Here is a 21154-nt window from a genome sequence, read left to right on the forward strand (position 1 = left end):
CATAAAACACAGTGACAATTATCCTATTCAACTTCCTGGCCAGAATGCCTGGAAATTCTGCCCCATACGTTCTGACTTAGGTCAGTCGAAATGTAATCAGATATATTCCAGAAGAAGAAAAAGTAAGATACCTTATGTCCCGCTGCTGACGCAGTTCATCCCCACAATCCAGAGCCTTCAGCTCATCATCAGAAATAGTATCGACTAATTTACAGATCTGGTCCATCACATGAATAAGCTGCTGCTGCAAACTTGTCTGTCTAGCTATAAGGTATTAGTTCGTTAATATTTTTCCTTGAAAAAAGACTTAAAGTTTTGACAGTCATGCATGTAAAATTGGCGTTAATTTAACAAGATTATAAACTGTATATTGCCCTATTATCTGCCTATGAAATAATCTGAAATCACGTTATCTCTACTCTATATCATGAGAGCCTAAAGCTGCGTTATTAGCATTTCATTTCATGTTAATTTTCAATTATTTCTCTTAGGGTAACCAATGTCATTGTAATGCAAAGGTTTATCAGTTTACTATGGTAACTAACTTCCGGGGTAAATCTCACCTTGCCCACACAAGGTTTCATCCAGGGCTGGCCAGGCAAGAAGCCCACCCCACCTGCGGTCCCAGGCTGCCCTGCACCCACGCTTCCTTCAAGCTAACAACACAGCACTGAGACTTTCTCTTTGGAGACACCAGGCCCCTAACCTCAGTGGGCATCTGATGTCAGGCAACTCAAGGAGAATTAGGTCTGGGAGTTTTTTGACTGGAAAAGACTTCTCTTTTCAATCAGCTGGACAGGCTGCTGGTGGCCGCCCCTGCCACCACCCTGAGAAACAGCTTGAAAATAAGACTCACACAAGGGAAAGCAGAAAAGAGAGAAAGAAAGGAGCAGGGAACTGAGATGGGGACCGGGGGTGGAGGAGAGAAGAGGAGACAGGTGTGAGAGAGAGAAATGCCTGATGACGATGTTTGCATATCAGAATCCAGCCAGCCCGCTCCACATTTTTCTAATTTATGTTATAGAACTAAGACAAAGAATGTCAAAGGAGGTACATGAAGGAAGAAAAGAAGGGGTTAAGGTAGTAATGGGGAGCAAGGAAGATGCCTACTCCACCCCGAGGGCCTAAGGGACATGGAAGAAATAAACGGTTGAGGTGGGCTGCCGAGGGAACGATTCTCAGGAGACAATATGAGAGCTAACAGCAAGAGAATGAGGTTACCAGGAAATCACTGGAAGAGGGCAGCCCATCGTAGGGTCCAAAGGGCAGGAAGGAGAGGGAGAGAGGACAGACAGGGGGTCGGGGGGACAAGCGTCTGTGTCAGAATGAGTTGGGAAACGTGGACTTTTACTGTGACCGGCACGGAGCAGGACGTGAGGTCGAAGATGGTGAAATGGAATTGCTGAATCCCCGTTTTGCCTGTTTTCTCTACACGGAGAACAGGTATCAGATTGAAAAAGAGGAGAATGAACAATGGTCTGAATGAAATGAAAGCCAAGATAGGCTTAGAGAGAGATACAGCTATTGAAAAGGAGCTCAAGTCTCCTTGTCTAGACAGATTACACCTCAGAATACAAAGGAAATCCACAAAGAAGATCCCACTGATATGTGAGGCATCCAGTGAACAGGACAGTTGATGCAGGAGTGAAGACAAGTGAACACTGTTCTAATTTTCAAAAAATTCTAAACGGATTGCCAAAAGCTACAGGCTGGTGCTTTGGATGTTAATTCAAGACAAAATTCTAGATCATGCTATCAAATGGTTGCTTTGTGAGCTCTAAGAAGGAGAGGAAACAATTATAGAGTTAGCAAGAGTTCATATAAATAAATCGGTAATCTTAATGTATTTCCTTCTTCGAAGGGATTACAAGACCCGCAGATAACAATAGCTACCATTTATCGCAGGCCGACAGTACACTGGGCACTTTACCATGAAGGCGACCAATACCCCGCAAGGTAGATGTTATTCTTCTCATTTCATAGAAGGAACTGAGGTTCAGAGAAGCATCACTGATTTGCCATAGTCTCCCAGACAGGAGCAGGAGACAGGTTTGTACCTGGGGACTGCATGACTCTGGAGCCCATATGTCCCCCCCACCCCCACCCCGTTCCCTCTTACTGCCTCAGACCCTGAACCTGTGGAGTCCCGTGGGTCAGGGAGAGAAGCACGGTCTCAAGGCAGGTTTGTGACAACACGATGTCAACTGAGAGGGAGACCTCTGATGACATTCCGTCCTTGCCCCTGGCCTAGCCCACCACTTGATCGGTGAGACCATGCCACACACGCAGCAGAGCGTGGGGCTACAAGCGTAAACTCGGGAGCCCGCACACCGCTGGGTTTCAATCCCTGCGCTGCTGTCGTCAATTCTGTGAACATGTGTAGTCCTAGTGAAGGCTCCTGCGCCTCGATTTCCTTATTTGCAAAATGGGGATAAAAGAAACTACCTTAAAGGGCCACTGAGAGGATGAAGTTAATAGCATAAAACACCTAGAAGAGCGCCGAGAACATCAGGTGTTTCACGGATATCTCTAACAATAAATTCAGACACCAAAATAAAGAAATGGAAACAGAAACAACACATATGCTGTGCACACACACCACACGTGCATGCGCACACACGCCTCACTACACATGTGCCTGTGTGCACACACCCCACTACACGTGACATGCCCACTGTGCACATACATGAGGACACACACATACGACTACATGCGTGCGTGTGCACACACCACGAATACAAAACCCATTAAAAAAGACCAGAACATGTTAGGAAATATTCAGAGAATGAAAAAAGAGCTCTTGGGAGATGGTTGATTAAAATGAAAAATCCCATAGACGAGTTAAAGATAAAATTTGGTACATCTCCCAGAAAGCAGAGAAGCAAGAGATGGAAAATAGAAAAGATAACTCATGGAAGTCTAATATCCAAGTAACAGAAGTTCCAGGAAGAGTGAAAGAGAAAAGAAAACAAACAAAAAAAGAAAAGAAAAAGAATTACTATCAGAAACCTTTCCAGAATAGAAGGACACAGGCCTTAGGACTGACAGAGCCCCTGCGAAGTAGAAATCAGGAGCAGGAAAGGAGGCTGCCACTTTCCAAACTCTTGTACTGCGGCTACATTATTTATATTAGATATTTAACAGAAAGTTTAAAAACGAATTAGAAACAAATCAAATAAAAAGTATTAAACTTTGCATGGACATCAAATCATAAACCCAGAGTACAAACAAGGGAGAGTCAGGCGGATGGAAGGTCTAGAAACTAGCAACTATAAAGAAGAGTTAAAAGACCTAACAATATGAAGTCCTTAAAAAAAGCAGCCGGGGGCGGGGGGGGGGGGGGTGGGGGAGAAAAGCTTCTAGGAGCTTTAGACTTATCTCACAAGGATTAAAGTTCCAGGAAGGCAAATTCTGGCTCAATGTGAGAAAAAATTTTCTAACAAGTCATGTTTTCACAATGGAGAATGGATTCTCTTGCGAGAACATGGGTCTCTGAGTTGTTTGAGTAAATGCTGGCTAACCAGCGCCCAAGGGTGGTTCTGTGTTAGAGCTGAGAACTACAAGTCTGCTATCTTACGCTAGACAGCCACAGGTTAAAAATACAACCGTACTTTGTTTTCAAACGTTAGGTGGTTAAAGTATGTGCTATGTCGAAATATTTTTTGTACCGTCACAGTCTGTGCTGGCCTCTTGATCCGGCTGCGTCACCATCCCCTCAGGAGTCGGCAAGTCCTCGGATGTGCTAGGACCACCCTTTGTGCCAGAGCTGTCAAGGTCCTTTAACATACTGCAAATTAAAAAATATAAAACCAACCATAGTACAGACTTAGACCAAATGTATAATTTTTCCTCTCGTGTTTTTCCACAACTGGTCAAACAATACGTAACAGAAAAGAGAAACATGTTTTTTTAATCTCTGTTCTAGAAACTTTTTGATTGGCCTTCAAAGTCTCCCAACTTCTGGCCCCAAGAGAGCTTTTCAAGTCTACCTCCAATTATGTCCTCTCAGTAACCCCATGTGGTGTCACAGGGCACGACTTACATTCCTCACAGGAGTCCAGCGTGGTCTACTTTCTCTACTTGAGGGATTCCGCCTTGCTCTCCTCTCAATTTGGAAAACCCACCATCCAAACTCTTCTGGCAATTTATCATTTTATACAAAAATTATTAACACATATAAACATGGTCAGCCTGACTGGATATAACAAATACTTTAAAAGTAACAAAATAAATGAACACTAAAATGAGTGTTAGAAAGAGGGTACCAAACAAAGATAACATGTCTTCTGGAACTTGAGAAGGCTTTGCTAAGGAGGGAGATTTGAGGAAGCCTTGAATGACAGGTATGGGAAAAGTAATGGACCATGAAGAGAGACAAAAAACAGATTCTTTACTTGATATCAACTGTACTTGCCTAAGGCAGGATGTTGGAATGCAACCTTCTAACTTAATTGAACAGTGATGAATAACTATGCTTTATATAGTCTTAAAAACTGATAATATAATTAAAGAAAAGCCCTTACATTTTAGGCTATGTTTTCTATCTTTTTTTAAAGATTTAATTTATTTGACAGAGAAGGAGAGAGCACGCACAAGCAGGGGGAGCGACAAGCAGGGGGAGCGGCAGGGGGAGGAGCAGAGGGAGAAGCAGACTCCCTGCTGAGCAGGGAGCCTGATGCGGGTCTCAATCCCAGGACTCTGAGATCATGACCCGAACCAAAGGCAGACGCTTAACTGAGCCACCCAGGTGCCCCACCAATGTTTTCTAGATTGTCAGGTTGTCTTTTTTGGCTCATTGGAGCTTAGGATTATCATAAGGGCACACCTGGAGAAAGAAATGAAGAGGTAATTCAGGACCTGAAGGTGGAGGACTTTGAGGGCTGGCTCGAGAGGCTGGGGGACACAGGAGATACTTTCTCTTTCTCTTTTCTGTTCTGTATTACCTGACTGTTACACATCTGAAATTGGTCCAGATGTCACAACCAGTGTTTTGTTTTTTTTTTTAAAGATCTTATTTATTTATTTGACAGAGAGGGACAGCAAGCAAGAGAGGGAACACAAGCAGGGGGAGTGGGAGAGGAAGAAGAAGTCTCCCAGCAGAGGAGCCTGATGCGGGGCTTGATCCCAGAACGCTGGGATCACGCCCTGAGCCGAAGGCAGACGCCTAACGACTGAGCCACCCAGGCGCCCTGAGAAGTCATAACCAGTGTTTTAAAACAAGATAAAGTACAAAAAAAAATTTAAGTGTGTACTGTACGTAGCAAGAAGTATCATTTATGAAAATTCTATTTCAGTTTTAAAATATATACAAATATGTATTTGAGATTGCAATGGAAAATATATAGAGAGAATCTACTTTGGGAACAACCTTGGAAATAAACATTTTCCAACTGCTCAAAATCTAGGTAAGGTTAACCACGGTATGACAACTCAATAAATTAGGTAGCCATTAAAAAGAATAAAAATAAAGACTATGTATGAAGCAATATGGAAAACGTTTTAAAAATGTTAAGAGAAAAGCAGAATAAAAAATTATAGTTACATGTTGATTACAGCAATGCAAAAATCACACACATGTAGAGAAGTAGCAACACCTAACACGGGTAAAGAAAATGTCTGGTTTGTTGGAACTGCAAGACTACAAGCATCCTGGTAAATTGACTGCAAGGTTACAACTGCAACACACACTTTTTAATAAACAGAGCAAAACCCCAGATGCTCAGTAGGAATTGGTATGGTCCAGGAAACAGCCCTACGCTGGACCTCAGTCCATGTGCCGTTAGCTGGACCTCCCTGCTCCTCTCTGGGCTTTGGCCGCCTCTCTGTTAAATGAGAATCTTGTCTAGAATCCATACTCTCTATGCACTCTAGCTCAGTTCTTTCACTTTTTATAATCGTGTCCTAATTTCTACGGGGAGGGAGGAAAGGGCAGCTCCTGTAGTGTACTGGTTTTGTCATCAAATAGTAATCACGCTCCGACCTTTCCCTCCTCTTTAAACATCCTAACCCACCTGTTAAAACACAACCCCAGAGAAATGAGCTTATGCAGGCAAACACCTCCTTCCTGCCTGCCTTCCTTAATTAAGGCGGTATACTAGAGAGACATGTTTCTCATCAAAATACGGGTTAACAGTACAGTAAATACTCCACCATTCAACTGGACCGTGATCTAGACTGGGTCAGAGATGGAGGTAAGACTGACTACTAGTATTTTAAGCTATTGATGGGTCATCCCATAATACTGCCAATTAACCACAATCATGTCACTGATTTACTAAAATTCAGTGAATGACAAATACAATGGCCAATTCTATCCTGCAGGGTAAAGAGAAAAGAAAAGGACATATTATTTACTAAGTCACTTCCCAAATGAGTTAGTTTTGTGTCATTTCAGGTCTAGGAGTTTGGAAATATAGTATTTTTAGGAATATATTCCACACGTCAAAATCAACTAAATAAAACTGTTTGGAGGTCCCATGTAATTATCATAATGTAATTTTACAGCTTTAGAACACAACAATTAAATAAAATGTATAAATAGGGGTTTTTTTGATGCTTTCGTGTGGATATAAAACTTTGTAGAAGCATGAGACAAATCTATACAGAAGTGATACTACCTAGCTAAACAGAATTATTTCAAATATCCCAGAAATAAACAAGAATGTTCATTGACTAACTTGCTGATTTACCTAAAACATTTTAAGGAGGAAGAAGAGGCAGAAATCACTTCTTCTTCTGGAGAAGGTGGAACAAAGTCTGTCTCGTAGTCGTCGTCGTCAAGTTCAACATACGGAGACTTCACAATTGAATGTAATTCCGTTTCTCCCAAGTTCTTCTTTTCGTTACCATCTGAAGTAAAACCGTGGATAAACACAGGTTATTTTAATTGCTACTGAGACAGAAAATGCAGGGCAGGAGCACTGGGCTGGGTGCTCTGGGAGAGCCGTCCCCAAAGCCAGCATTCCCTGTGTGCTCTCCTTCCACACGTCCGTGCTGGGGGTTTCTTCATAAATCATGACTGAGTCACCTGGAGTAAGTCTAACGGATGCGGGAACGAGGCTGAGGGTCTGCTTAAGGATTTTCAGGGCGGTCTCCAGTTCAATTATGAAACCCATACTTAGTATCAGCACTTCTGTTTTTCTAAATTTCACTCATATTTCAGTAAGAGCGAAGTACAACAAATGAGTTTGATAATTGTACAAACACTGTTAACTTTATCCCAAAGGCACCCTAGCTACCGAAGTCCACCACATTCAGTGTCTCTCTCTTGACTATGCGGGATAACAATGCCCAATGGTTGCTTTCTAGTTTATCTTTGACCCAATTTTGGCTTCATAAACAGCCACACGCTTGATTAGACTACAGTTTTGCTTATTATCAATCACTCTTCTGTCCCTTCTCAGCCCGTAGTAACCTTGATGGGATTCGGGTGTTTAGAAGTGTTAGTCTCACATGTACAACCACTTCGTAAGGCGGGTACTTCCACACATGGCTAATCTCAGCTGTGAGGTTCTGGATACCTAATAACTAGGAGACCTAAACAGAGAATGATTTGAATGTCATCTGTCATACTTTAACAGCATAATCAGATCATATCATACATACACATTCAGTGGGAGCAAGCCATAAACAATTATAATGGAAAGGCTTAGTTTCAGGTCCCCATTCTGCTACAAGCTAGCCAGCAGGCCATCGAGAAACCATTTAACCTCTATGGACCTTAGAGAGTTAGCCTTGGTGTTTATATAAAAATTATATTAGCAGAATAAAATCTTTCATTTCATCTGTAGGTCCTGCCTCAAGAAAGTGGCCAACAGACTGTGCAACAGGTCCCTCCACAGAGCCCAAGGACAAAGGCTGTATCTATTTCCTATTGTTCCCGGTGCCTAGCTTTGAATAAGTTAATACAGTCAACACACTGAAAGGAGATAAAATACCATTTTTACCTCTTTCTTCTCCCAAATAAGTTTTTAAAGGCTGACTCTCCTGAGCATCTCCATGGATAAGCTCTTCAGGATTGGGGTCATCGTCAATGCAAATGACATCGTTACTGAACCATTCTGAGTCGTTGTTCTGTTTCTTAGTCAAACATGCTTGCTTGCTTTCAGAGGAGGATGGAGTCAAATCAGCCCTTACTGTATTTGCTTCGGGAAGCTGTGCTTTCCAAAAGTTTCTCTTAGACTTTTTCGATTTCTGAGCAGTGCTTACTCTCACAAAGTGATTTCTGCATGGCGTAACAAATGCTTTTGAATTTTCAGAAGTATCAAAGTCATCCATATCATCCCAATCGTTGATGGTAACAAAAGAATCTGATGAAGAACTAAATTCTAATTTCTTGAAAGTAGCATTACTGGATTTCTTTACAGTCGGTGTGTTTTGGGTATTACCTAAAACTCCCCGTTGAACCTGCAATACATCTGGCGATAATGGTTTTGAAACAGCTCTCCTGCTTTGCTGTCCTGCTGGAGCGTGTCTGAAGTCACTGGGCCTTGTCTGCTGACTTGTGGTGAGGGGCGGGGGTCCACTGAAGGAAACGGCCTCAGCAACATTAACATCTTTATCATTTAACACAGGTGTTTTCACTACTGACACGCTAGGGACAGATACATTGTTGGCTGACGTTATTTTCTTTTTAAAAGTGAAACCTCTGAAAGAGAATTGAAAAACGGAATTAGACTGATTAGTTTTAACAAACCCACCAACTAGACAAAACTCTAAAATCTGTTACTGATTCATACAGCAACTCCTTCACTGTATCACAAACGAGCAAAGAATCTATCTCCCTCTCTGGTTTTAAAATTTATATGGAACTTAAATTATACTTTGTATGCTCTGATCTTTCCAAGTTAGAAGCGAATTATTCAGTTTTGAGAATGTCCAGGCCATTCGCACTACTTTATTTCTCAGGCACGTTGTCCTTAATTACTAGCACCTCTGGCGGGAGGGGACAGCATAAAAGAAAAAGAGAAGAGACTCAAATGTGGTGACTTGTTGTCTCTCTGATACAAGTTCTATGAGGAAGAGAGTTGACAACTAACAGGCTACACTGGAATCTGAAGGACAAGTAAAAGGGGCAAGTGTCCTGGATGTCTGCTGGCCTTGGTGACATGAAGTTCAACGGTAACTTTAAACTCCAGCACCCAGAACAGTTGGTAAAGTTCTAGAAATTATTATTAAATACATTATTACTATATTACACATAATTAAATATATTATTATCAAATAGAATAGAAATATTTGTTAAAGAATAGAAATTATTATTAAATATCATCATCAGGAGTTTGGAGTCTAGCTTGGGAGGAGAGAACAGAACTGGAGAGCTACAGTGTCCTTATAAACTGTTTTTGGAATGGATATAAAATTATATTAAAATATTAAAAATATCTATTTGCCCAAATTTATAAGAAGATTCATTATTCATTCATCCCACAGCTATTTCCTGAGCAAGCATCACACGCCAGGAACAGGGCAAAGGTACTGAACATTTATTACCTGGACCTGCTAACGCACGCTCTACCGTTAATTTGCAAAGTGGGAACATCACTGACCCCTCAGCTTCATTTCCTCATCTGCCCAGTGAAAGGGTTGAAAGGGAAGATACTGCATTTGTAGGATACTGTGGGTCAGTGCCTGTATACCAGCCAAAATACTTACAAAGATTTCGGTTTTGAAGGACTTAATTTGTTATGAAGTTTTCTGGCCGAATGGCGTTCTAGTTGCTCCTGTAGATTATTCTGCGGAACAGCAGCCATGATCCTGAACGGTGAGGAAAAGAACTATCAGTGGAGTTATGTACTTTGCATTAATCATAGTATTTCGCAGGGGGTGGAGCACTGTTCCAACTGTGCCCAGATGAATCAGGGTTTTTATTGGTCAATGAATTGTTTGGACATTTTTTCACAACTTGATATTTGAAGTATGTACCCTTTAACTCACTGAAGGCTCACTTAAATAGCAAAATGACCTGGTTTCCCTCAATGCTAAAATAAGCACAAAAGACATCAGAGAAGAGATTATTGGTAAAGGGTTTGGAGAAAAACAGGACCTGAGTTGGGTTTGAAGAGAAAACGGAAGCTGGATAGGAGGGAGGTGGGGGCGATGAAAGCACATGGAAAAGCCCCAGAACAGATGAACGGAAAAGAAGGAAGGCGTCACCAGTGAGAACCATGGTTTGCCAGCAAGGTGCCGCGCTTCATAATCACCAAGTCTCTGCCTGAGAGAGTATTGTCACCAAGCACATTTACACCCCTCGTGCGACGTGTGATAGTGCCGAGTGACCGCACAGGATAACGCGTGCAGAGTCTCGGCCACCTTAACATTCCTGAGGCTGAAGGAAGACAGGATAGCTGATATCTATGCATAGTCAAAAATTCTCACTCAGGCTGATAGTTACAACCCCTCTCCATTCTTACCAGACATCTACTTCTATTTTATGCCACGTTCCTCAAGAGCAAGGGTCAACAATACTAGATGATATTCATGGAAACACGAAGTTTTACGTAAGTCATATTTCACTCACTGATTATTAAAATAATCTGTTTAACAACTGTTTTACTTGATGTTTTTTGAAGTTTATTTATTTTAGTAATCTCTACAACCAATGTGGGGCTCAAACTCTCAGCCCCAAGATCAAAAGTCACACTCCTCCAACTGAGCCAGCCAGGAACCCCTATTTTACTTTAGATAGTAGTGAACAGAACTTGGAAGAAATGGAATTATATTCAATTGAGAAATTTCCATTGTCCAGCTTGATGAAGATGATTATAATATAAATTTTGTTCCACATTCTCCAGAAGGAATGATTTCTGCCTCTTCTTCCTCTTTAATATGCTTTAGGTAAAACAGCTAATGAATTAATAAACACTGAATAATTCACACTGATAATGTGAATTATATCTTAATAAAGTTGTTACCAAGATAATCATAAAAAAGTAGGCAGAAGGGTTATAATGAACTCCTACATACCCGTCACCCAGAGTCAACAATCATCAACTCATCCAATATCCTTTCATCTGTACACACATCCCAGTGTCCTCACTCTACCATTCTGGAAGTTAAACTCCTCAAATGATATATTTTAATCCTGTTTTCCCTTCTGGATTCATTACCTGGAATATTTCTACCAAGAGAAGCCTCCTCTGATCTATTTTGTTACCTAGTATAGTACAGTTCACACAGGAAAGACAGGATAAAAGTTAGATTCTTTCCTTTATTTATTAATTTTCAAAACAATGACTTGATTTTCTAACAATACCCAACGGTGGTCAATTTTTTTTTCAGTATTATAAACTCCTAGGTTAAACATATTAGGTATATTTTAGTCCAATAGTTATCATCCTTATTGATTGTCCAATTATTTCATGTTTGGCCAGTGGAGTCTCCTTAGTCCTTTTGACATAACTTCAGTAGTCTTTGAGAGCTCCCTCACTATCAGGAATGAAAAGATATTCCAGGCTAATCTTGTGCATCTTTTGCCCCAGACTTAGAATCAGCCATTTCCCCAAAGAGCCCTGATATTTTTTTCATGGAAAATATGTGAAAACCACAGTCTCTGTGTGTCCAAAGGCACCTTCCCATTTTGTCCCAATGTGGGGCTTGAACTCACGATCCTGAAATCAAGAGTCGCATGCTCCTCTGATTGAGCCTACCAGGCGCCTCGGCACCCCCCCCCCCATTTTATATCCAGTATAAAAGGATTGGTCTTTTGTTGAAATACGCTCTCTCCAAGGTCTGTCTGGTGTGGAAGTCTTTCACAGCACAAATGAGAGAGAGTGCAGCCATGCTGCTGCCTCTCAGAACGTCAGCCTTAGCAGCTGGTACGGAGCTGGAGGCACCCAGACCTTCAACCTTAAGACACTAGGCAGAACAAAATGGTCCATGGCATCATCACTTAACTTCTCCCCATATTCCTTCTAAGTTTTTGTAGTTTATATCTTATCCTTCTATGAATTTTCCATGTCTTATGTATTTTTGGATCAAAGCCAGCCATGGTACTCTAAGAGATTTCCAACATCACTCCATAGCACGATGGTATGGGTATTAAGCCACCTCCATAGTACAGATGTTTGATTACGCATTTCACAACTGCAGTGACACATTATGCATTCATAGTCAGCATGCAGTCATCCTTAACCCTGTGGCACTTTTCCCTACTTTTAAGATACATGACTCTGGTTATTCCCGGAGGGTAGCATCCTCTAGCCAGAGACACATTCCAAAGCATGGTAGCAAGCACACAATTCTCTACTCGATATCCTTCCGTGGGAACACTCTTAAGAAGTTGGTAAGTGGTGAGAAGCAAAAAGATGTCTCCTTTGTACCTACTCCATTAAAACATTAAATGGTTTGACACACAAAAATTGTTTACTAACAACAGCAAAGATCAGTGATATAAAATTAAAGGAGGAAAATAAATTGAAAACAGAGACCAGTGAAAAGTTTCGTAATACCAGAGAAGAGGAACAAAGCAATAAGCCTAGAAAACTTAAAGTAAAATAAACCTCTGAATTAGACTCACCACAGGAATCACAAGTATAATTTGGAAAATGATCAACAATTTTCTCTTACTTACAGGAGGGAAATCATTCTTAAGCCATGGTAATAAGCAAAGCATTGATTAACAGTGAGAAAAAATTTACTGAACAAAACAAAATAAACCACAAAACCATATCCGTGCATAGAAAGAACAAATGAGTGAAAAGAAGGAATGAGAGGATGATAACAATCGAGCTGGAAAACAAAACACATACCCAGTAAACGAGACTTCTTCAAGTCTTTGTAAATTAAAAGAAACCAACGGCAAAAAATACATGATTAAAGGGGTCCTAGCTGCACAGTATCTTGAATAAACAAAAATAGTTTAGGCCAGAAACAGATGACCTTTACTTAACAAGCAGGCTGTGATACTAAGAAGTAGTCTAATGACATTAAACTAAAAGGGGAAAAAAAATTTAAGTAATCTCTACACCCAACGTGTGGCTTGAACTCACAACCCCGTGATTAAGAGTCGCATGCTCCACTGACTGAGCTGGTCAGGTGCCCTTAAAAGGAAAAATTAAAAAAAAAAAAAAAAATCCTACAAGTAGCTAAGCAAGAAAAGCATCACATTTGTAGTAATAAACAGAACTACTTCTGACTACTTGAGGGACACAGCATTAATAAGATCCTCAGCATAAATATCCAAGCAACTTTCATTCACATGTGACAAGAAGAGAAATATCTTTTTGGAGTATTTTTTTTTAAGATTTATTTATTTATTTGAAGGGGGGGAGAGCTCGTGGGGGCGGGGAACAGAGGGAAAGAGAATTTCAAGCAGATTCCATGCTGAGTGTGGAGCCTGATGGTGGGGGTGGGAGAGGAGGGCTCAATCTCACAACCCTGAGATCATGACCTGAGCCCAAACCAAGAGTCAGAGTCAGATACTCAACTGACTGCATCACGCACGTGCCCCTGGAGTTTTAACATTGTAAGATTCAAGCCTTATCTCCCAAACTGGCTGTTAAGAAATGTTCAAAGTAGGGGAGCCTGGGTGGCACAGTGGTTGGGAGTCTGCCTTCGGCTCAGGGCGTGATCCTGGCATTATGGGATCGAGCCCCACTACAGGATCCTCTGCTGGGAGCCTGTTTCTTCCTCTCCCACTTCCCCTCTTGTGTTCCCTCTCTCGCTGGCTGTCACTCTCTGTCAAATAAATAAATAAAATCTTAAAAAAAAAAGAAATGTTCAAAGTAGATGGGGCTCCAAGCTCAGCAGGAAGTCTGCTCCTCTCCCTCTGCCCCTCCCCCAGCTTGCACACACGTGTATGCTCTTTCTCTCTAAAATAAATAAATCTTTTTTTCGTAAGGGGTGGAGAAGAGAACACCTATGATGGCTGTGAAGGCCCTGACGCCATGGATGTCAAATTGATGTCTTCAGATGGTCATGAACTTGTTGTGGAACGAGAACATGCACTAACATCCCGAACAACAAAAGCCACGTTGCGTGGCCTGAGTCAGTCTGCTGAGGTCAATTTCAGAGAGAGCCCTTCATGTGCGCTATCAAAAGTACACGTGGGGGGCCTGGGTGGCTCAGTCGATTAGGCATCTGATTTGATTTTGGCTCAGGTCATGATCTCGGTGTTGTGAGTGCTCCGCGTGGGGCTCTGCACTGGGCATGGCACCTGCTGGGTATTCTCTCTCTCCCTCTGCCCCTACCAACTGCCTCTCTTTAAAAAACAAAACAAAACAAAACAAAACAAAACAAAACAAAACAGTACATGTGTATTTTACCTACAAGGCCCGCTACACTAACAGCTTCATGGAAATGCCTAAATTCCCAACTGCATCTGAAATTGTGCTAGAACCACTGGTGGCTGCGAACTTATAGATTGTTAAATTTGATAAATTATAATAAACTGTTAACTTCTTTCAGTGTTTAAAAATAAACCAATAAAAATAATTTTAAAAGTCTGTGGAAGGAGTGGCTCATCTGAGTTAACCAGGTCTGAGACGTGTTCTGAGAACACTAGCGGGAAAAGGATCGTTTGCTGTGAAACGCACAGTTATTATAACAAAAGTAAGGTTAAAGACCGCAGAGAAACAGAAAGACGTAGGACAAAGAAAGCAAAGTTTTCTTCCTTTTTTTTTTTAAAAGCAGAATTCGTTTGTTTTTTTTTTTTAAATAAATGAGACTAAAGTTATTATTTTGGGATCTATCACAATCAGTACTACCTTCTCTCTGGGTCAAGCCTTTCTTTTTACTCTTTCTGTTGTCTTAGGATGGCTACTTCAGGACATGGGGATAGACTAGCCAAAAAGACTGCTCTTAAGAAATTCAGTGGCAACTACACTCAGGTATGTCTTGCACTGCTTCCAGTTTTCTGCTGGAGGTGGAGGTCTCAGGGGTGAGCTCCACTTGGTCACTGTTCAAAGGGAGGAGCTATCTTTCCTGGGGCAAAAGTGAGGGCCAATCATAACCTTACAAACCTCCACTTCTCCTCAACGGCGCCCCAGGGACAAGCATCCTCTCTCTAATCAAACATCAAGCAAACACAACTTCTAGACGAAGAGAGACTTTTGACTAGGATTTCATAAATGTATGATTTCTTCATTTATTGTCATACATAGTTTATCTTCTGCAAAGAGGCATATCTGTGTGAGTTACCCAAGAAAAGCAGAGCTGTCAAAATGTGGAATCCGACTATATCCCACAAGAAAGGGAAATTTATTAATTAGTGGGTATCAGGTGGTTGTCAGGTCCATTTTCCCAAAGATCTTCTGTATTGCTATTTTTATTACAAAGGTTTTAATTAGCTCTTTTTCATATCCATAGTGAAAATGTATTTAAAGTAATTCTCCATCTTTTAGACTTTTATTTAACTTCCAGTTATATTTAATAAGTAAAATTAAGACAACGGATTAGGGGGCGCCTGGGTGGCACAGTCGTTAGGCGTCTGCCTTCGGCCCAGGGCATGATCCCGGCGTTCTGGGATCGAGCCCCACATCAGGCTCCTCTGCTATGAGCCTGCTTCTTCCTCTCCCACTCCCCCTGCTTGTGTTCCCTCTCTCGCTGTCTGTCTCTATCTCTGTCAAATAAATAAAATCTTTAAAAAAAACCAAAAAAACCCCCCCAAAAACAACGGATTAGAGCTATAAAAAGAAAGAACCTACACGTTATATCAAAGAAGAGTCCAAGGCAAAGGGAATGAATAAAAAAGTCACTGCAGAATGATAAAAAGCCCAAACTACACTTAATCTCTATGACCCAAACAACACAGCAAGAAAATGAATAAAGCTAAAACTTAAAAATGCAAGGAGAAATAATGGAAAGAAACAGAATTGTAAGGAGGTCAGCATCACTTTACTACAAAACACAAAGACCAGTGGGAATGAGAAATGTACTAAGAACCCAGCTTCTTTGGTCAATCCCACCACAAATTCACTGTGTGGCTCGGAAGAATTCATTTACTCTCTCTAGCATCCTCATTTGTAAAATAAGGAGGCTGTGTTGGAGAATTTCTGTGTTTCCTTCTAAAATTAGCCTTCTATGATCCCAGAACTAAATAGGTATTTGGCAGGAATAAAATGAGAAGTAGAGAATATAATCTTTTTTTTTAAAAAAAGATTTTATTTTTATTTATTTGACAGAGATAGAGACAGCCAGCAAGAGAGGGAACACAAGCAGGGGAGTGGGAGAGGGAGAAGCAGGCTCCCAGCAGAGGAGCCTGATGTGGGGCTCGATCCCAGAACGCCGGGATCACGCCCTGAGCCGAAGGCAGACGCTTAACGACTGCGCCACCCAGGCGCCCCGAGAATATAATCTTTTTAAAAATGTTGATGAGCAATAAAAAAAACTGTCAAAGAAACAACATATACAAAAAAGTAGAGATTACACAGTTTTAAGCTGGAGGCACGAGTTAATAAAAACAAATTAATACAGAAAATAAAAGCAAAATTTAGAAAGTTTAAATTATGGTCTAAGTAAAACAACTGGAGTTAATAAAAAATCTCAATATTATAGAATGATACTATTTTTAAACAGTGAAAATTAAAACACTACATATTGAACTCTTAGTTGGCAGTGGTTCTTAGCATTTAGGTCATAGATTCTGGTAACAATCTGATGAAAGTAATGGACCCTCTGTCCAGAAAAATGAACACAATTTTTAAATAAGTTTCAGAGGGTTCTGAGTCCCACCAGAAGCCCATACCCTTGGTAAGAATCTGCTTTATTTGAATATGACTGAAAGAGAGGAAAACAAGGAACTAATTATACATGTGTATAATCTTAGACAAAGCACAGAATAACAATTCAAAAAAATTTTTTTAATTTAATTTATTTATCTGACAGAGAGAAAGAGAGTGAGCACAAGCAGGGGAGCAGCAGACGGAGAGGGAGAAGCAGACTCCCCACTAAGCAGGGAGCCGGATGCAGGGCTTGATCCCAGCACTCCAGGATCACAACCTCAGCCAACCAACTGAGCCACCCATGCGCCCCTCAAAAAAAATTTTTTTTAATGGTAAGAAAAATTATAGGAACTGATAACACCCAGAGGTTGTTTCTAGAGCACAATAAAGGGACAAATAGTAAAACAAAATATGAAAGGACAAAGTAAAATATAAAAAAAGAAATAAAACATAAAGAGAAATATATAAACACTAAGTACTAAAGTATGATAGTTGATTTGAAAAATCTAAATAGACTTTTCTGGAAAAAAATATGTCCTCAATATTGATACAAGAAATAGGAAACCAAAATGAACAGTCAAAAACAGAAAGAATACTATAAAGTTTCTCTAAAAAGCACCAAATTCATTCTGCAACACAAGCATGGTCTTGACCCTAAAACATCATAAGAATGAAGTAAAAAACTTGAGTTCATGCTCACCAACCTCAAATGGGCCTGCAGCTCTGCCAGGGAAATGTACATTTCTCTGGTCAATCCCCTCTCACCTGACTTCCTCAAACTTCCCACTCCTCTCTCTCAGCAGATGACTTCCTTTCTACATTACAGAGAACATAGAAACCACCACAGGAAACTTCCTCACTTTTCTGCTGCCAAACTTGCAAGCCCCCCCCAAGCTTTATGTGGACCCAACCTACTCTCTTTGACAAGGTCAAGTTCTCCACCTAAAATTTTAGATCCCCCTACACATCCTCCACCTTCCCCAAAAACCTTACTCTATTTATTACTAATTTTCTCTGTCTTGCATAATTAGTCCATCCTTTTCAACTGCCACCCCTTTACCTTTTAAACATGTGAGAGCCTCTCCCATTCAGGAAAGAAAACCCCAAAACACAATGCTTATATGACTCTGTATCTCCTTCCCTGAAGAGCCAAACTTCTTTTTTTAAAAGATTTTGAGAGAGTGAGAGTGCACACAAGGGAGAAGCAGACCTCTTAGTAAATGACATAGTTGACTATATGCTCCTTCTTGAAACAGGAGCCTTTGATCAGACCCTCCTGACACAGTTTACTCCTACTCCTCCTTCAACTGAATCATTACTTCCTTCAGGAAAACTCCATATTTGGGGAGTAGCGTAAGAGGTTAAGAGCATGGGTTCTGGGCCAAAGTACATGGGTTTGTGCCCTGGCACTGCCGCTTACTAGCTAGGTGCCCTTGGACATTATCATTTAACCTCTTCTGTACCTCAGATTCCTCATCTATACAATGCCAGCCCACCTCATGTGGTTGTTATGTGAATTTGAGTGAATGAGTATTTGTAGTGTTCAGAATGGTCTCCAGTAAATAGTAAGCAATATGTGTGTGTGTGTGTGTGTGTGTGTGTGCGCGTGTGTGTTTGATAAAGAACAATTCCCCTATAATACACTCTTATAATAACAAATACCTCTCAATTGCAGTTCTTATCACGGTTGTAACTCTACACTCATTTTTGTAATTATTTGATTGGTTATTTCTTCTACTAGGTTGTAAGTACTATGCAGCTTGGGCCATTATTGGTTTTATTTTTTTCTTATTTATTTAAGATTTTATTTATTTATTTGAGAGAGAGAGAGAGAGAGAGAGACAGCGAGAGAGGGAACACAAGCACGGGGAGTGCGAGAGGGAGAAGCAGGCTCCCTGCTGAGCAAGGAGCCCCATGTGGGGCTCGATCCCAGGACCTTGGGATCGTGACTAGAGCCGAAGGCAGACACCTAACCACCCAGGCGCCCCCATTATTGGTTTTATAACCCATAGCATCTCTAAGTACCTAGCACTTAACTAATACTTATTAAATGAAAGAATAATTTATTATTTTGAAGATTTATTTATTTATTTATTTATTTGAGAGAGAGAGAATGAGAGACAGAGCGTAAACATGTGCACAGGGTGGGGGGAGGGGCAGAGAGAGGGAGAGAGAAACTCAAGCAGATTTGGCTCTGAGCGTGGAGCTGAATGTGGGGCTCAATCTCACAACCCTGAGATCACAACCAGAGCCAAAGCCAAGAGTCAGGCGCTTAACCAACTGTGCCACCCAGGCACCCCACAAAAGAACTTTAACTGTGATCAACTATGGCTTATCCCAAAAATGTAGAGCTGGTTTAACATTAAGTAAAACCATTAATATGATATGTCATCTTAACAGTTTATTTAATAAAAATCAGTATGATCAGATCAATAGATTTTAAAAATACATTTCTATTGGGGTGAAACATACATGCAGTAAAGTGCACTGATATGTCTTTAAATGTATGTCTCAATATAGTTTTACTTACATATTCAACTATATAAACATTCAAATCATAGTATAGAACATTTCTAACACCTCAATACGTTTTCTTGTTCCCTTTCCCAGTTAATATACCCCAGATATAACCACTGACTCTATTACCAATGATTAGTTTTGCCTCTTCTTGAACCTCTTCATTTATATATATAGAATTATACAGTATGTACTACCAATGCATTTTTGAAAAGCCATCTGATAAAATTCAAACCATTTCTAATAGATTGAAACACAGAATTAGAAGTTAAAATTAAGGCCCACTGTAATATCTTGTATTTTACAACAGGGTGAATCCATTAAAATACTGACAAAAAGCAAGGCTGTTCTCTTATTTTCACTCTCATATTGGACTTTTTTGCCAATGTGAAAATATTCAAAAAGGAAAATACTAGAAAAGAAAAGATGAGAATATCGTTACGTGCAGACAATATGATTATATACCAACACAATCCAAAGGAAATCAGTCATAACAATAGATAATTAAAACTTCAACAAAGTGGTTAAATAAAAGATAAACAGAAATCCACAGAAGTCAAGTGCCTTCTTGTGTAGTGGTAATAACTAACTAGAAAACACAATTTTTCAAAAGCATTCAGTTAACAATAGTAATGGAAACTATTAAACTACCAATTAACCTAACAAAAGACATACATCTTCATGATATAAAGAAAATGACCAAATATTACTGGGAGTAATAAAGAAAAATCTGGAAAAATATTTCACAGACAAATGTTTCATATTCTTCAATGAAAGGTTTAAATATCATTAACAGTTTTTGATAAGTTAATTCATGAGTTTAACAAAATTCCAATGAAAACACCACAAGAACACTTCACAAAACTCAACAAAAATGCTTCTCAAGTTCATTTGACAAAAACACAAGACAAGAACACTAAATAACATTGGGAAATACAATTACGTGCAACATAACCTTAATTTAAACGGCATGGTACGCATCATTAAAAAAGAAAACCTAGTCTCCAAAACATAATGTTTAATGTGTGGTGAGAGAAGCACAACAAAATAAGGAAAATAATCAATACTTAAGAAGCGTTACTGGCGTGTTCAGCAAGCAATATACCCTAGATCGGCAGCTGGCAAACTACGACTCACCGGCCAAATCTGGCCTGCAGACAGTTTTCGTAAGCAACGTTTTACTGAAACGCAACCATGCTTATTTGTTCACATACTACCTGTGGCTGCTTTAACACCACAGTTGGGTAGTCATGACAGAGACTATCTGGTCTGCAAAGCCTAAAATATTTATTATCTGGCCCTTCATAGAAAAGATTTGTTGACAGTTGCTCTAGATTAGTGTTGGGTAAGAAAAGGAATTATTAAATATATCAAATCTCTGACAAGAAGTTAAAAAAAATTATCAGGCCAAAATCTAAATGAAAGTGGGCCATCAGAGAGTTATGGAAAGCACTGAAATTGCTTTTGTCCTAAGACAGATGTCTCATCCTGAGAATCTGCACATTAATTTTGATAGCCTTGGAGGGAAAAGATGGACAGAATGAGAGTTAAGGCCTAACCAGGGTGGGAAATGTTCTCCTATAAAACCAGCACCCCCAATGGCTATATCATTTGGGAAAAGGTAAACCAAAAATAAACCCCATTTCTATCCCTGGTGTCTGTAAGTGAAGGGAAGTTACCAGTTGCTGAGGGACTAAGTGGACAGAACCTGAGACCACAAGCCCAAGAATATTTTCAAATCAATTTTTACACCTGAGTAATTTCTTAAAACTGCAAGTCGTGAATTTACATTAAAGTTATCCTAACTCCAAGGCACTTGGCAGAAGCAAATGCAAAAATGTCCCTGGAGAAATACACCTTTATCTTAGGGCTTAAATAACTCCCGTAAATAATTTTTCAAGACACTGTGTAGCAAACACAGACAAAAATAGCCAAGTGCACAAGGAAACAAAGCACCAGGAATGAGAACTAGTTGT

At 40.2% G+C, this 21154-nt stretch overlaps 1 protein-coding gene across 4 annotated transcripts in view; it reads right to left on the bottom strand.

Annotated features, from left to right (window-relative positions):
* The window catches only part of BLM (BLM RecQ like helicase), an 85861-nt gene that overhangs the window by 51288 nt on the left and 13419 nt on the right, over positions 1 to 21154 (bottom strand). Inside the window, exons 1-6 of one of the 4 annotated variants that reach the window (XM_057303735.1) lie at positions 12750 to 12973; positions 9655 to 9756; positions 7947 to 8647; positions 6690 to 6849; positions 3669 to 3787; positions 132 to 264 (exon numbers count right to left, since the gene is read on the bottom strand). In XM_057303735.1, coding sequence (XP_057159718.1) covers positions 132 to 264; positions 3669 to 3787; positions 6690 to 6849; positions 7947 to 8647; positions 9655 to 9756; positions 12750 to 12811 — 1277 coding nt within the window. In that variant the 5' untranslated portion in view covers positions 12812 to 12973. Of the gene's footprint in view, positions 1 to 131; positions 265 to 3668; positions 3788 to 6689; positions 6850 to 7946; positions 8648 to 9654; positions 9757 to 12749; positions 12975 to 21154 lie in introns of those variants that run through there. The other 3 variants (XM_057303737.1, XM_026510506.4, XM_057303738.1) reach the window with 3 other exon arrangements.

Source organism: Ursus arctos, unplaced genomic scaffold, assembly GCF_023065955.2.
Source record: "Ursus arctos isolate Adak ecotype North America unplaced genomic scaffold, UrsArc2.0 scaffold_28, whole genome shotgun sequence".
Taxonomy (NCBI): Eukaryota; Metazoa; Chordata; class Mammalia; order Carnivora; family Ursidae; genus Ursus; species Ursus arctos.